Source organism: Metopolophium dirhodum, chromosome 9 (genome assembly GCF_019925205.1).
Source record: "Metopolophium dirhodum isolate CAU chromosome 9, ASM1992520v1, whole genome shotgun sequence".
In the NCBI taxonomy this organism is placed as follows: Eukaryota; Metazoa; Arthropoda; class Insecta; order Hemiptera; family Aphididae; genus Metopolophium; species Metopolophium dirhodum.
Window position 1 is genome coordinate 12,185,171 of NC_083568.1, and position 17,146 is coordinate 12,202,316.

The 17,146-nt window shown below is 28.6% G+C and overlaps 1 protein-coding gene across 1 annotated transcript in view; it reads left to right on the forward strand.

Annotated features, from left to right (window-relative positions):
- The window catches only part of LOC132952467 (uncharacterized), a 41,460-nt gene extending 29,053 nt beyond the window's left edge, over nucleotides 1-12,407 (forward strand). Inside the window, exons 8-13 of the mRNA XM_061024778.1 lie at nucleotides 4,149-4,267; nucleotides 6,262-6,403; nucleotides 6,490-6,548; nucleotides 10,583-10,730; nucleotides 11,989-12,153; nucleotides 12,237-12,407. Coding sequence (XP_060880761.1) covers nucleotides 4,149-4,267; nucleotides 6,262-6,403; nucleotides 6,490-6,548; nucleotides 10,583-10,730; nucleotides 11,989-12,153; nucleotides 12,237-12,407 — 804 coding nt within the window. The remainder of the gene's footprint in view (nucleotides 1-4,148; nucleotides 4,268-6,261; nucleotides 6,404-6,489; nucleotides 6,549-10,582; nucleotides 10,731-11,988; nucleotides 12,154-12,236) is intronic.
- Nucleotides 12,408-17,146: the final 4,739 nt, after the last annotated feature.

Genomic DNA, 17,146 nt, shown 5'->3' on the forward strand with positions numbered 1-17,146 from the left:
TAAAAGTATGTTTATAATATTTATATATTTTTGTATACAGTATTATACGCCACGGTTTTTTGGTATTTTACCAAGTAAATTTACCGGTAAATTTACCAAATTTACAGTAAAATTGGCAAGTTTTTATCAAAATTCAATTTATAGTGTACCTGTTGAATTTTTTCACAATTGTATGTAAAGAAGGCAAAATAAATATAAAATAAAGTATTAGTATTTAATTTCTTTATTAAAAATAATAATTAATAATTATTAATTATAGTAAAATACTAAAATATAAAATAAAAATAATTTTGATCTGTTTCAATTAATTCGTGGTATAACAACTGTCATTACTCATCATCATTTAAAAACAATCCTAATTTGTAAGAGTACTGGTAGATAATAATATTATGCGAGTCCTCACTCACTTCTAGTTTTAGCTACGAGTTAAAACTAAAATAGCCAGTTTAGACGTAAAAAATCTATAGGTATTTGATGTCACGATCAAAACAATATTACACACGTTTACTGCAGTGAATACATGGTAAATTCGTAATATAATTTATTTGAGTGTTATTTTTTTTCTAAAAGATTAAGCCAAAATGTGATATTATTATACGAATGAAAAGATTATGAGGTACTCTTAAATATATTTGATTAGTTCAGTCGAAAGAAAATAAGTTCATTAATAGTTATTTAATTATTTTAAGTTAAACCAAAAATTAATAAATATTGCCGTGTATTATAATATTATATGGCCGCCGCCGCGGCGAACGAATCCGTAACGTCACCCGCAATGTCAAAATTTAACGTAATTAGCGAACGAATAACCATAAACAAATTTTAGTTGTATCATTACCTTAGTTAGATTATATTCTAGGTATTTGTTATGGTAATAAAATAATTATCGATTTTAATTATATTTTATAAAAATATATAAAAACAAATTATTATCAGTTGTATTGTCCTTTAAACAATCTTAAAATATGTAATACTTACTGTTTTTGTCCTGTATTATTTCATTTTTAAATTTGATTATTTAATAATTAAAAATATTAATATTATAAACATACTTTTATTCTTACCAAAATATTTGATATAGATTTATAAAGAAAATGATAAATTTACATTTCGGACTTTTGGTATTAAAAATAAAATCACATCATTCACGTCAATAAATTAAATGGTTTAATATCAAATATCAATGACATAATTTCAAACACGGAAGAGACTGTAAGCAAATATATTAAGTATTTATCATTATCTATTGGATAAAAAAAGGTATGATAAAATGTGTATAAATAATAAATTAGAATGGAAGGTATATTAAGTATTACGTAAAAGAGGAATAAAATAGTATACTACCTACGTTTTATGTATTTTATATTTGTATCATTATTCAATTAAAATATACACAAGTATAGTACATAATAGTATGGGCATAGGAAATAAAGGAAAATACAGGTAATTGATTTGAAAAATGGAAAAACTGTTTTGTCATTCAATTAAAATGTACACAAGTACTATACTTATACTATTCTGGTTGTTGTCGCACAAATTCACACTAATGACGCACTAATGTTTGGCAAAAGAAAATTTTGAAAATTGTAATTTTTTCTATGAGGGGGGGCTGGGGAAATGCTCAAAATGGAAAAACGATTTTTCCGAGTATAACGGGTGTCGCACGAATTCTGGTTGTTGTCGCACAAATTCACACTAATAACGCACTAATGTTTGGCAAAAGAAAATTTTGAAAATTGTAATTTTTTCTATGAGGGGGGCTGGGGAACATTTCTACAGCCCCCCATATATATTTTTGAATTTACGGTTAAACCAGTATCGCACAAATTCTGAAAATAGTCACACAAATTCACACTAATGTTTCGCAAAAAAAAAATGTCAAAAATTATATTTGGGGGGGCTGGTGAAATGTACGTATTTGCACACGAAACCAGATGCCACAATTTTTATTGTTTATAGGTATGATATTATCATATTATGTTCCCAAGATTTTCTGACTTGAAAAACGAGTACCTGAGACGTCTTAACGACAGCGGTTTTTTTTAAGGATCAATCACAGAAGAGTTTATTGAAATAATCAAAGCACGTATCAACAATTTGTCAGCTATTGCTTGTAGACATTGATTGTGTCTGATTGACAATCCAAAGAAAACACTTTTGTGAATTATCATAATTTTCTTAAAAATAATGAAATAATGTATTGGTAAATTTATTGTTCCGATAATATTGCTCTTTGTGACGTGTCGTTGCTAAGCATGTTCGAGAATAACGTAATGACGATTGTATGAGTCGATACACATGTATTAAATTTATTGGATTAACTATGGTGGTAATTTTGTTCGGAATTATAGGACAAGTTTATAGTTAATACTTATATGATTATATTGTTCTAATAATGAATTCAGGTGCGGCTCCAAGGACATGGGACTAAGTCATAATTTTCAGAAACTTTTTGATATTATATATATTTTATAATGTGTTTTTTTTGTAATTTTGTTCCTAACAATATATATTTTTTTGGAAATACGGACTTAGGATATCAGATCCATATACTAGATACGAGCTTAGCTCAGTTGGTTTACGTATAAAATCTTATTATTATAACTGTTATAGATAATTGTATTAGAATTATATTACACTGAAATAAATAAATAAAAGTAAATTGTATATTAGAATTATTTAATAATAGTTGACAATTCTGATATAATGCATTCAATATTTCGGACACTATTATTCTCAACCAAAGTCGACGATCGAAAAATGGCAATATCATATAAGAAACTCAAGAATAGAAATCGAGTTTAAATTTTTATGAATTTTAACATTTTACAGTTTTTGTTTTTAAGTGATTACGTCAATTTGTATTCGAATTTTGAAATTTTACGTATTCGCATTTGTTAAAAGCAATGTTCTTTGCTTTAAGTTTATGACAAAAAAAAAACAAAAAAAAGTGCATAATATGCATTTTTTTTACCTGTAAGATTTTTAAAAGATATGTTTATTTAGTACGGTATGTTTAAAACGAATATGCACCTGTGAAAAGTTCCACGTCATACAATATGATAACATACGTACCTATGTTCTTTACGGTAAACGAATTACTATATTATGATTATTATTACACAAATAAGAAATAACTACGTATCTGTGACCTGTTTCATACAATATTTTATACTCCTGAATCTATACTATTTGTTTTTTTATAGGTACCTAGATTTAATACATAATCATTGTATATATAGAAAATTTTTACCTAAAAATAATCAAAATATAATAGAAAAAGAGTCTTATTTCTGGTTACGACAATGGTTATGCTCCCTTGAGTTCTACGTACATGAAATAGTGGAGAGGCTTTAGAGGTTAAGACTCCTTAAACATTACAATTGCTCCAGCCTCCTCAACAGGTCAAACATTTCATAAATTCGATTTAAGTTTGTACAATATTCTTATACTAGAAATTTAGCCCTCCGAAATCTTAAACGCAATTTGTGCTTATAGTATGGTGAATAGTTTTCAGAACAAAAGTAAATTATATGCTTTTAATAGAGTATTATCTCTTAGTATTTATAGTCAAATAATTCAAACACTTTTCATTCGAATTTCGACCACAATACGTCAACATTTTCAATAATGGATTCCAATTCAAAATTGGATCAATGCAGTTTTTATTCCATAATACAGTCAATAATCTAGATTTTTTTCTATAAATGTCAGTAAAAATATTTAAGGTCGCAATCTTAAAAACGTCATACAACGTTTCTCGCATAAGGCATGAGTTGTTATTTTATTCATTTAAAAATATTAAAATATACCAATAATGACAATTTTTATTCTACTAGTATAATATTTTAAACTTGGTTTAGTTTAATTTTTAATATTTATGTTTCTAATAAGATCGTGTTAAGAAAAAAATTTAAGTACGTGTTCTAAAATAGTTAAAAAAAATTTAATATTTGACTAACATTAAGATATTTTAAAATACATAGTAAAAATTTATGGGATTTTTTACACATATGCGTTGAATAATACATATACAACAACCACTGAACAAACAGAATGGCTAATAAAAATCATTGTTTCTCTCATTTTATAATTATTGTTGGTCGCTTAAGGTCGTAAGAGGATATAGTGCCAAAACACCGTGACAGTTTTCTAAAAAAATGACCTCAACGTTATTAAATTTTAATGTCATACTTATAGTACTATGCATCGGAATGACATTAACTCATACTTCGTCAGGAGGTAAATATCAATTTTTATTTATAAAGTAAATATTTTTAATTTAGATTAATCATTCATATTAGAAAATTGTTTAACGCTTATAAGATAAACGAAAATTAGTGGATATCTCTTTTAATGTCCAATGGTTATGCGAATTAGCCACTTAGTATAACCGTTTAATCTTGAATTGTATAGAATATGATTGATCAATGATCATAAAATATCTACGATGTACTTACTAGAGGTATGTCAATACATTTTAACATTTTACAATCTTAGAGATCAAACTCAGATCGAAAATTGTACAACTTTTTAAATGCATTTTTTATCTTAGACAAAAAAAATATTATTGTTTTATTATTGTTTGGTAGTTTATTTTTAATTGTAGACTTTCAAGTATATTTATCTGAATTAACATATTTTATTAAAAAAAAATATAGTACGTGCATATGTATTTTTGTTATTTCAAACTTACGATAAACCATCTATTTAACTTTCAGCTTAAAATTGTTTTATAAATAGTTTTGGAAAAAAAAATTTAAAATTTAAAATTATACATTTATAAGATAGGTACACACAATTATAAAACAATCTATGGCGATTATTCAAACTACCTGTTTAGCATTGTTACTTATTGGCTTCAACGAAACATCGAAAATCGTTTGAGGAGAAATCGTTATAATTTTATAGTTGAAATTTTAACTTTCGACTGGACTGAGCGATACAATTATGTGTCGATAATAATTTGAAAAAAAAATCTATTGACTGTTGACAGTGAACTAATTCTCATAAATAGGATCACAATTAAAATATCAAAAAAACTTTTACGGTGTGCTATAGTTAATATTCTTGAATTTACATTTTAAAATAGATACAAAGATAAATACAACGATTCTCATTAGCTTGTCAGTTAAAAAAAATAGATAATTTTACGCCAGATTGACTGCAGGCTTTAAAATTAAGGTTAACTCATTCTTGATAATATAAAGATAATTCACTCAAAATATATTCAAAATAACACTAAAACAGATATTTATAACATAACATTGTATGTTAAATAATCAGACAGATAATAAACTTGCGGTAGATTGAAAAATCCAAAACGTTTTAACTACGGTATAAAATAAGATAAACGCAAATTAATGTCTACCTGTTATATATTAATTCTAAATAATAATAAACACAAAGTTGAATAACATGTTCATTCTAAATAACAAATTTATTTTTTTCAGAAAAATTCAAGTAAGTAATTTACAGAAATGTTGTACGTGAGATTTCTGATTTTAATAATTATCCTTGATTTCTAATGATTACTAATAATTACCAAATATTTAGTTTTATGTGTAATTTACGGTGACATTCCTATATAGACAGTGACAACACTTTTAGAATACCAATAATAATTATAATAACTGCTAATGAACTTCATCAGGAGGGTATTATAATAATAAATTAAGCGTACCTTGCGTCCGTGATAAGTGAAATATTATTAATTTCATTTTGGAATCCTAATCATTCGGACTAATTTTTCTCTGTTTAATTTATTATAATCATATTATATTTGCATTATTATTATGGTAGTAAAGAGTTTAATACTCAATGATAGGTATTACATATCGCATAATTCCGTAGATACGTAGTGTTACCGAAGTTGACTTCTTTGTTTTGTTATACAATTATTAAACCAATTGAACCTTCGTGAAATTCGTCTAAGCCTCTAGTAGGAGTCATCACAATAAAGTACTGGGTAAATATCGAGGGGTATATTATTATCAAAGCAGCGCAGCTATGATGTTCTCAGGCAATTGACGGGGTATTCTAAAAAGGAAACAAATAATGTTTATGGTTCATATTTCATAAGATTATCATTCATACGATTATTAGTAATAAATATCAGAATATATAACTTAATATCTAATATAATCTTCAAGTACATAACCACTTTTTCTCCGATTTTTTTTTTGTTTGTTATATAATTATAAGTACCTACCCAATATTCAAATATTGTTATAAAAGTAAGTTTTTAAAATATAATTGCAGAAAGGATATCAACTTATACTTCGATCCTATGAATCCGCCATGCAGATCCGTTTTGTTGGCTCTGGAAGCTTTGAATTTGGAAATTAACTTAATAAATATACGTCTCTCCACCAATAAAAAACATATAGAACATTTCCTCAAAGTATATTTTCAAAAATAAGTTTTCTTATTATGCTATATTTACCACCAGCACTATACGAAGTTCAATACAATCATTGTTATTTACAGACAAATTATAAATACACTATACCGGTAATACAAGACGGTAACTTTGTTTTATCGGGGAGGTGAGTTCAAATTATACCATTTAATATATAACTATACTAGTTGTACCTAAATACTGAATGATATTATAATACACAAAATTATATTTTTGGTGTACTGGTTCTGAGAATTATGTACAAACGTGGATTTTTTGCACAATAAAGAATATAATATGTTATGTACAAATAACTAGTAATACTAGAAACTTATATTTAAAAAGATAATGTTAATGATTACAAAACCCCGGTACGAGGTTATAATAAATAAAGTGCAAGAAGATAACAAATATCAATAATTATTGTAATCTGACAAACGGTATTAAAAATTGAAATTAGATAGTTAAAAGAAATAAAATACATACGTAGACGTTATGCAATTATAAATGTCTTTAGTTGGCGTCAGGGATTGAAACCAATGTAACCGGTTTTCTGAAAAACTACTTAAAACCACTGTTTTTGCGGAGTTTGTCGTTTGCGCATCATTAGTACCTCAGGTAAGAAATTTGGTAGGTCGTTTGCGCATCGCAAATTTTAACAATAGAAAGGTACCTACTACCTATTACCTATCTACCTATTAGTGATATGACCAGATATATTGGTGAGATAATAATATATATAACTGATAAATGATCATTTATAAGCCTATCAACCACGGTTGTAGATTTATACGAAAATCAACAATATGTACCTACAACTGTTGTTTTTTTGAGGTTACGTAGATACAAAAGCTTGAAAAGCTTATCATCACAGTTCGTTATCATTAAATATTAACAGTCGTTCATATTAACGGTCATTTAAATATAAAAAAAATATTATAATATTATAAATATAGAAGTATAAAATGACTACATTACATTTGATACAATCGAAGAGAGGCGCTCCAGCAATAATCGTGCATGAATATATGTTAATATAATAATATATTAATTTTTTAATTTCTTTTGAATGTTAGTATTGACGATTATCTTTGTAAATATAAATAATGAGTAATGACGCGTAATTTATAACGAACCTAGTCAGGAGATGATTAAATAATATTATATATTTTTTTTTTTTTTGGTAAATGTGAATATTAATTTTTTAATTTTTTTTTAAATATGAATTATGAATATTGACGATTATTTTCGTAAGTGTAAATGAAACCTGGTATACGTAATTTGGAATGCGCAATCGGCCTATAAAAAGGTTATTTGTAACAATAGCTAGGGAAAACACCCTATGCCTTTTTAACAATAGCTATGCGCAAACGGCCTATATAAAGATTTTTTGTAACAATAGCAATCGGAAAACACCCTATGCCTTTTTTAACAATAGTGATGCGCAAACGGCCTACAAAAAAGGTCATTCATAACAATAGCGATGCGCAAACGTCCTACGCCCTGTTTTTGCACATTTCAACACTGTAACCAGAACTAAAACCAAAAGCTTTAAAACACCGGATAATAAACCGTAACTGAAACCGAAAATCTTAAAAAACCGTTTACAAAATCTAAACTGAAACCATACAATATTGAAAAACCGTTCTTGAAACCTATTGAAATTTAAAACTAATATCTGTTTCTTCGAATTTTATAAAGTTAATTTCCTATATTGTTTATATTTCTAGTAATAACAAGTATTTTTATGCGAAGAAAATATTTTGTCTGGATACCGATGCTATAATTGATTATTACGAATTATTAATAGGTAATACGAATATTATTCTATTGATATTTTATAATATCATTATTCATTACTATACTCACTGATTCAAAATTAAAATACAAATATCACAATTGTTATTTTGTTCACCCCTATATTATATGCGGCTATGCACGTCTGTATTGTTGTTATTTGGTGTATTTGTGTATATTATTATTTATTAATATTATTTCAATTGTTTCGTATTCGACTGATCCGCGTCTGTCCCACAGTCATAAATTTATATTGCTTATGTCATTATCATCATTCTCCTCGGAATCCTGTAAATTACAAATGTGTGTACCGAATCTTATAACGCGTATATTTGAATCTTAATAGTAAAACTTTTTAAATAACTATGTTTTCAATAGTCCAATAATTTTTTTTAGTATCCATTTAAATTAATATTTTGTTCAAATATCATAAGCATTAATCACGTAACTCTAATATAATATGATGTTTTTGTAAATTGCAATTAAATATTAATATAATCGAATAAAGATCTCAATCATATGTTGTATGCAAAAGTAGGTATAACATATTAAAGTTAAGAACACGAAATTAGTTCTGCTGAACGTAAATTTGCAATATTGTATGTACCTACACTAATTATACAAACCAAACATATTTTAGGGCTTTCAGCCTGAATAATAATAAATAGTAAATACATACTAAAAACCGGGTCTGCAGTTTTAAGGTAAAGGAAAAAAAATTTCAAAAACCGTTCTTCATACCGATAAATTTGAAAAACCGAACTTAGAACCTAAATCAAAACCATAAAATGTAGAAAACCATTCTCAAAAACCAAAACCATAACCGTTAAAACTTGAAACGGTTTCGATCCCCGGTTAGAGTTAGACATAGTATATTTTCTAAGACTTTCGACAGTTAAGTTAATAATGGGGTAATAATATCTTTGTGTACATTCAAATCATTGAGTATTTTATTTAAATCCTCTGGTTATTCACTAGTCAGTTGATAATGTGTGACCTCGGCGTATGATTGTCTTTGAGTAATGAGTGGAAACGTCGAGAAATCGGAGCTGGGTTTTTTTTATGTTTATGGTACGTCTACCTGAGTGTCCAAGATCACCCAGTGCATTAATGATTTCGGTGCAGAGTGCGTAATGATGCAAACTCTTGATGGACGTTTGCATGGTGGATAGATTGAATGAAACTCCGTGTTGGTGTTATTTAGATGTTCTTTAATTAAACTAAAATTGAAGTGACAGTTAGGGTAGACAGTTAGAAACAAAAACGTGGATTTAAAAAAGAAAAAAATTATTACCTGTAATATTCGGAAATGTTTTTTGGAATGAAAAAAAAAATGGTAATGTTTTTGATGTAAAGAGGGATGGTATACCTGAATGTTGATCTTGAGGTTGTTGCTGACAGTCAACAGCCTTACTGTAAGTTGGAGAAGTCAATTAAGTTATCGTCTTCATCCACCAAGAGCGTGGCGTTGCTGTTTGGAGAACTGAGAGTTGTAGATTTTTGATCATCAGGTTTAGACGATTTTGATTTCGACGACAAATGACTTTTGTTATTCTACATAAACACAATTTGGAACGTCAATTAGCGATAATTTATACGTATTTATTTAAAATATCAGTGTTTAATTATTACTAAATTTTCTTTAGCAAAGTCAATATATATTCCATCTGTTTGAGTTATATAATATTGTAATAACGTGTTTTTAACCAAGGCTAGAATAGTGCATTTAAAGGGCACTTGGGGATACAGCCAAATTAGTTATTGTTAAGAAATGAAGAACAACAATTAGTTTTTTATAGTTTGAGATCAAAGATGGATAACCGCTCTTTAAAATTGGAAAGACATAGGATGACTTCCAACGAGGGAAGGAGGTACCCGATTCAAGTGATGAATTAAACATTTTAATTAAAACAGTGCTTTAAATAAATATACAATTATAGAGAAACATTGCAGGAATATGAACGGGGGCGTCGGTAGAGGATAGTTCGTTAGAGATAGAGGATAAATCGTAAGAAAAATATGGAAATAATTTAATGTTAAGGAGTTAAGCAACAAAGGTGTGAATGAGAGTAATAATTAATAAGGAAATCAGAGAAGGGATTGATAATATCTCCTCCATTTAACGGGAATTTGCAATACTTAAGTTACGGTCTTGCGGTCTTAAGTGGAGTAGGTCGATGAAGTTAGGGATGCTCGATGTCAGCGCGGTCGGCGAACGTAGTATGTTTGTAATTTTGTATAACAATAATATAATACTCAACCATAATATTATACGTTTTTTAATAATTAATTTAATTTCATTCATTTATTTATTATTAACAAAACCTTATACAACTATAATACTCAACCATACTCAAACTTTTTTAATTGTTTACGTTTTAACAGTCATGCAATCATTGTGTACTTGGTTCGAAAATACGGAGGAAAAGACGATCATCCGCTGTACCCCAATGACCCGAAACTTCAAGCGCAGGTCAACCAAAGACTGCATTTTGACAACGGCACCTTGTATCCGGCTTTTAAAATTCAATACGTGAATATTCACATCATTATTATTTTAACGATCAATAAGCAACGGTTATTAATTTACCGGTGTCGTTGGCGATAATAGCTTATCCACTCGGTGTTTTTAAACACTCGTAGCAGCTACCTGATACCTACCTTTCATTTCTTTCGCACACACACTGTATATCGCTAGGCTTGTTGTAATAATACTAAGACCAGAATATCATCGGACTCGTGGTAAAATGGAAAAAAAAATGTTATTTACGTATTTTGTAAGTGGATGTCGCTCTGCTTTACAGAAGGTTATAAGTGGGTCATTGTATAATGGATTAGACTATAAGTATAGTATTTTTAGTATGCTTATATTATTAAACTTGAATACAATGATATTATAATATCAAGAAAAACGATTCTGAGCGAAAACGGTTTGTCGGTCTGTATATTTTATACTGTTATTATTTATTTATTTATTTTTTTATTGATCTTTAAGCCCGGCGAATATGGTCATTAGGTGATTGTGGGGTTTTTTATGATTGTAGGTAGAACGGTTTTTAACGGTAGGGTTTTTACACGTGTGTGTTGTGTTTGACGGAATTTCTAATGGGGTACTTTCTGCCATGCCCCGGGAGAGGGATGGCGGCACTTGTTCTCCGGACACCGTGACTTGCCTGAAGAAAAACGCCGTCCGTGGCTGAGGTATCGAACCAGCCTTAGCCTTAGTTCGCTTGGCCACTCCGTCCCCCAGTATTATTTATTATAATATAAGTTGAATTAATATTATAATTTTATTATTTTTTATTCGTTTTTATGGTGATAAATAAAGCGTTAGAAATTAAAATCCCATTTTTAGCGGTTTTTCGTAATTCATTGGTGGTTTTTCCCGTGGCATTAAATAACTATTGATAAAATCGAAAAATGACTTGAAAAAAGTACCATCTTGATCCAATTTGCTAAAAGATAAAGTACTAAATTATGTTGAAATCAAAGCATTCCTTCTGGTAGAAATTTTGTATAAGGATAAAAAAAAAATAAAAAAACAAACACTATTGTAAAACCACTAGCTTCCTTGCTCCACTCAGAATCTAAAAAAAAATTATTGATGACGACATGGAGTAAAAAAAAAATTTACATTGGTTATCCTTAACACAAATTTCTCAAAAACTCCCAATTATATGTACAAAAAAACCTTGTCGATGCGATCGATTTTTATTATTATGCATTCATATAATATATTAATTGCAGTAGCAACATAACTTAAGTTTGAAGATTTTTTTTTCATTTTACAGAACATGTGGATTTACCATAAAATACTGAAAACCAAAGAAAAAGAGGATAAAATCCATGAAGCTCTCGAGTTTTTAGAAAATGTTCTGGAAAAATCTTATTGGGCAGCCGGTAAATTAATGACTGTGGCTGATTTTTCTTTGGTCACTTCCATTTCGACCTTTAAGGTATTTTCTTAACGAAATTTTGTATACACATAACTGTTATAACTTAGACACACGCTTAATTCAAATTTTCGTATTTTTTTCAGTCTGTCGGTGTTGACTTGAAGAAGTATGACAATATAAATGAATGGTTTAGAATGTGCACGAATACAATGGACGGATACGAAAAGGTTAATAAGAGTGCACTCAATTTCCTGATTTCTCTGATAAATTATCAGAAAGAATTTGATAAATTAAATCGAACGCAGAGTCTATAATAATAATTTGCGTTTCTTCCGACCACATTTCGTGTGTAATGTTTCTTTTTTTTTGTTTGTTTGCACTATTCAATGGAATTATATTATATAATTGCTTATTACAAATTTTAAATTACAAATATAATTTCATTTTTACGAAATAACTATTGCAATAAATTGTTTGGTAGGTGGTGTGTATAGACCTAACATATAATTATATAAAAATAATCTACCATAAGAATTCGCATAAGAGATAAATATAAATCGGTTAGGTAATTTAGTATCTGGCCGATAAAATATACCGATAAAATCGATAAAACCGGAACGCGTATAAGTAGTGAATTTCAGTTGTCCGTCATATTTCGTCGCGTACTCGTATTATTTTGCACACTGCGTGAAATATTTTCGTCGAGTAACTATTTCGTCTCTTTCAAATTTTTTTAGTAATATTTATTTATTTTTGTTAAATATGCCAAAGGAAAAACAATCACTGGCTTCTCGTTTAAATAGTTATGTGTCGGAATTTAGTGAATGTAGTGGTCCAGTATTTACAACTGACGGCAAAATATTATATTGTAAATTGTGCGATTCAAAAGTTGAAAGTGACAGAAAATTCAACGTTCAACAACACATTGACACAGTTAAACATGAGGCAGCAATTAAACGAAAACAAAGTAAATTTTATTTACAAAAAACTCAGCAACAACTTTTAAGTAACACAAAAAAGTCTTCTTTTAATAAAGATTTATGTTATGCTTTGTTTTCGGCTAACATTCCATTAAATAAATTAAATAATTATAATTGTAAGTCATTTTTGGAAAAATATACTTCGAAAGAAATTCCAAATCAAACAACACTTCGTAAAGGCTATGTGAATGACATTTATTAAGACACTTTAGTGAAAATTAGAAGTTTTATATTTGGTAAAAAAATCTGGGTTTCGATCGATGAGACGACAGATCGCAGGTCGTTACATCGCAAATGTCATTGTAGGAACGCTCGAACTTAATGGCCCTGGTCACGTGTTTTTATTAAACTGTGCAGAACTAGAGATATCAAATCACATTACAATCGCTAAATTATTTGATAATTCTATGCATATATTATGGCCTGAAGGTGTACGACATGATGATATTTTATTTATTTCTAAGCGACGCGGCACCATACATGGTTAAAGCGGGAAAATCGATTAATATATTTTATACGAAAATGATTCACGTTGCATGTATTGTTCACGCATTTCATCGAGTTGCTGAACAAATTAGAGGGCATTACTCAAAAGTTGATAAAATTATAGCAAACGTGAAGATAGTATTTTGCAAGTCTCCATATCGCATTAATTGTCTTAAAGAAAAAGCACCACTCCTATCACTCCCCCCACAACCAATTATAACAAGATGGGGAACCTGGTTGAAAGCAGCTATTTATTATTGCGATAATTTCGAACTAATACGAGATATTATTACATCGTTTGATGAAAAAGATTCTGTTAGTGTTGAAAACTCTCAAAAGTACTTAAGTGATCCAGACGTTGCTTCAAATCTAGTATACATAAAATCAAACTTTGGATTTTTGCCCGATGTAATCACTCGCCTTGAAGCAAAAAATATGCCTTTATTCGATGGAATTGAGATAATAGAAAATGCCTATTTAAAATTGTCACAAACTACAGGTACAGTTCAGGGAAATAAGTGCAGCGACAACAAGACGATGTTTTAGCAAAAAATAATGGCTATAAAACAATAAATATAATTACAAAAATATTGAATGGAGAAATTACTTCAATGGATGGCTTACCAGAAGACTTAAGAGCAAATGAATTGTTTTTTAAATATGCACCGCTAACTTCTGTAAATGTAGAACGATCTTTTTCAACATACAAAACATTGTTAGCAGATAACCGACATTCGTTTCAAGTTGAAAATATAAGGAAATACCTTGTCGTTCAATGTAATAGTAAAGGTAGGTTAACATTTAGTTAACTTAGTACATATTCGAGATAAAAATTAATTTTACAAAATACAATTTTATATTTACAGATGAAGGAGATGTAAACGAACAAAGAAAACAAAAAGATCAAGAAGACGACAAAGAAATGTAATTTTCAAATATTTTTTAATAAACTAACCATATAATGTAATTTTTACTAATTTTTTTTAAATAAATATTATAATAAGAATAACTAATAAGATAAAATAATAAAATAAAATAATTTTTTAGAGCATATTTTAAGTGCATATTTCTTGATTTTTAAGTGCATAAGTGCATGAATATTATTAGATTTTTAAGTACTAGAAGTCCTCAGCCTTGGTAATAACGAATGATAATTTAATATAAACTGTGTAAAACTGTATAAGGAGACTTAATTAGAATAGACACGAATAATAATATAAGAGAGCATCTAATGGGGTACAAAATATAATTTTACGAGGCCAACAAAGAATAATTAATAAAGTAGATGGTACAATAAGTGACAAACACAATATTATAAAGATATTATATTCGTTACAGGTACTTAAATACTGTTAAGACACAGAATCTTCAGTATTCGGTAAGATACATAGGTGTGCGCAGGTCTCTTTTTCAGGGTATGCAGAAGGTAGCCACTTGCGCCCCCGGAAGTTATTTTAAGCATATTCTGATAAAATATATACACAATACGCAAATATTTAAATGTCTTACTGCTTAAAAAAAAACATTGTCCTATAAATGAAAATTATAATTTACCCTAACACCATTCTGCATTGGGTAGCGTTTTTGAAATCATCATAGATGTCTTCGGAATTTAAATTTATCACTTTACTATAATATAGGTTCGAGCTTTTACGTATTGGCAGATCGATTGATTGACTATGAGATTCAATATTCTTATTTAAAAAATAAAAACTGAAATATTGTAACAAATACTATGACAAATACAAAAAGTATGCATTTTTCAAATACTCGGTAGTCGATAACTGATAACTGGATGTTTAATTTGCTAATAGCACTGCCATTGGCAGGGGTAAGTTCATCATAGACGTATAATATACGTTATATTATACGTCTATGATGTTCATACGTCGGACGATGGTTATCATAGCAATCACCTTGTTATCATTCTATACGTGAATCCCTGGCGTTATCAATGCCGTTTGTCTGATATCATTTGCCTCGTATTTAATCATATTTTGTTATCATTATAAATATTTTGATATAAGTAATAATTATTTTTCTAGCAAAAAAGGTTTTTTTTCCAGAGTTTATTTTCGCCCCTCAAAGACCTTCGGGGTATGCAGCTGCATACCCCCTGCGTACGCCTATATTAAGATAATATTTGATTCGAAACCACGTGACACCATCAACATTCAAATAACTTCCATGAGTGCGTTATCGGCAAAGCTATAATGACATGTTTATCACGTCAATATCACAGCGTCCAAGTTGTCTTCGTGAAAATATCGTATTTATTACACGTTTACAATGATTAATGTTTGCGTCGTGTTTTCCCGGTTTAGCGAATCTTCGTTATTATATTTAACGATGTAATTACGTAAAGTTTTTATGCATTCAACAACTCTTGCAGAAGTACAAATGGTTAGTAATTGCTCTATGATACAGAGGTAGAAGGTACGCATTACAATATAGTGTATTATAATATTGTCGGTTTGTTATGTTTCATAAACATTTTTACGGCGCTGTTCCTGTTACGCCTGTTAATGTAATACAATACAAACGATAATTGTTGACGATATTATTATCGTTTTTCTTGTTTCTGTTCGTAAGTGATACACTTATATACTGCGGTAATATATTATTGTTATTTTGTACAAGTTACAATAATTTACATCTGAACAATAATTACACCTACGGCTTATACGATACGATGTACCTAAGTGTATATACGAAATAACTCGTGATGAATATTTTACGAAAATACCAACTTGGATATTTATTTTAGTCTAACAAGAAATTCAATTAAGCCATAATAGGATATTACTTTTTAAATGATATTTTGATTGATTATGTTGGAATACTATTATATAATAATATGTTAACAAAAACGCCACGTGACGTTTGTTTTATAATATTTAATATACGTGGCTATTTATACCTATATACAATATATAAAAATAAATGGAGAATATAATATTATTATTATACCATCATTATAATACTATCATAATAAATTACCTTCGACATGTAAGTCGACTATTTTGTAACACAGTGCGAAACGTTTGGGTGTTGAAAATATTTTAAATGTTCAGCTGATTTTATTATTTTACGCAATACATTTTTTTCGTATTTTAAAATTTAAAATATCTTAGCTTGGAGTTTTCCCACAACTGGGATTCAGACGACCTTTAGATAAAAGTCAAAGGACGGTAAATCGGGTAGGCCGTAAAATTGGTTTAGGGCACACAATCCAATTCCCGGTAAATACACGACCTTGGTAATCCTCAATCGACCGACCTATTTTTTTTTTTAAATTGAAAACCAAGTTAGTTTGCGAATTGTGAACAGTAGAACTGTAAAAATGTATAAATTTGCAAACAAAAAATAGCTCTCCAAAAATAAATAACACTGTTATGTCGTTTTTGTCAATTATTTTCCGTCAAACGGAAATGACTAAAACATAACTGCAGCGCTCAATGATGACACGTCAAGCAATCGTTGTTTACGATAATACGATAATAATATTATGTATACAAATAATTTTTATGTCTAGGGTCATAACAGTTTGCATGTTTGTCGGATATTTCATGGAATATTATTATAGT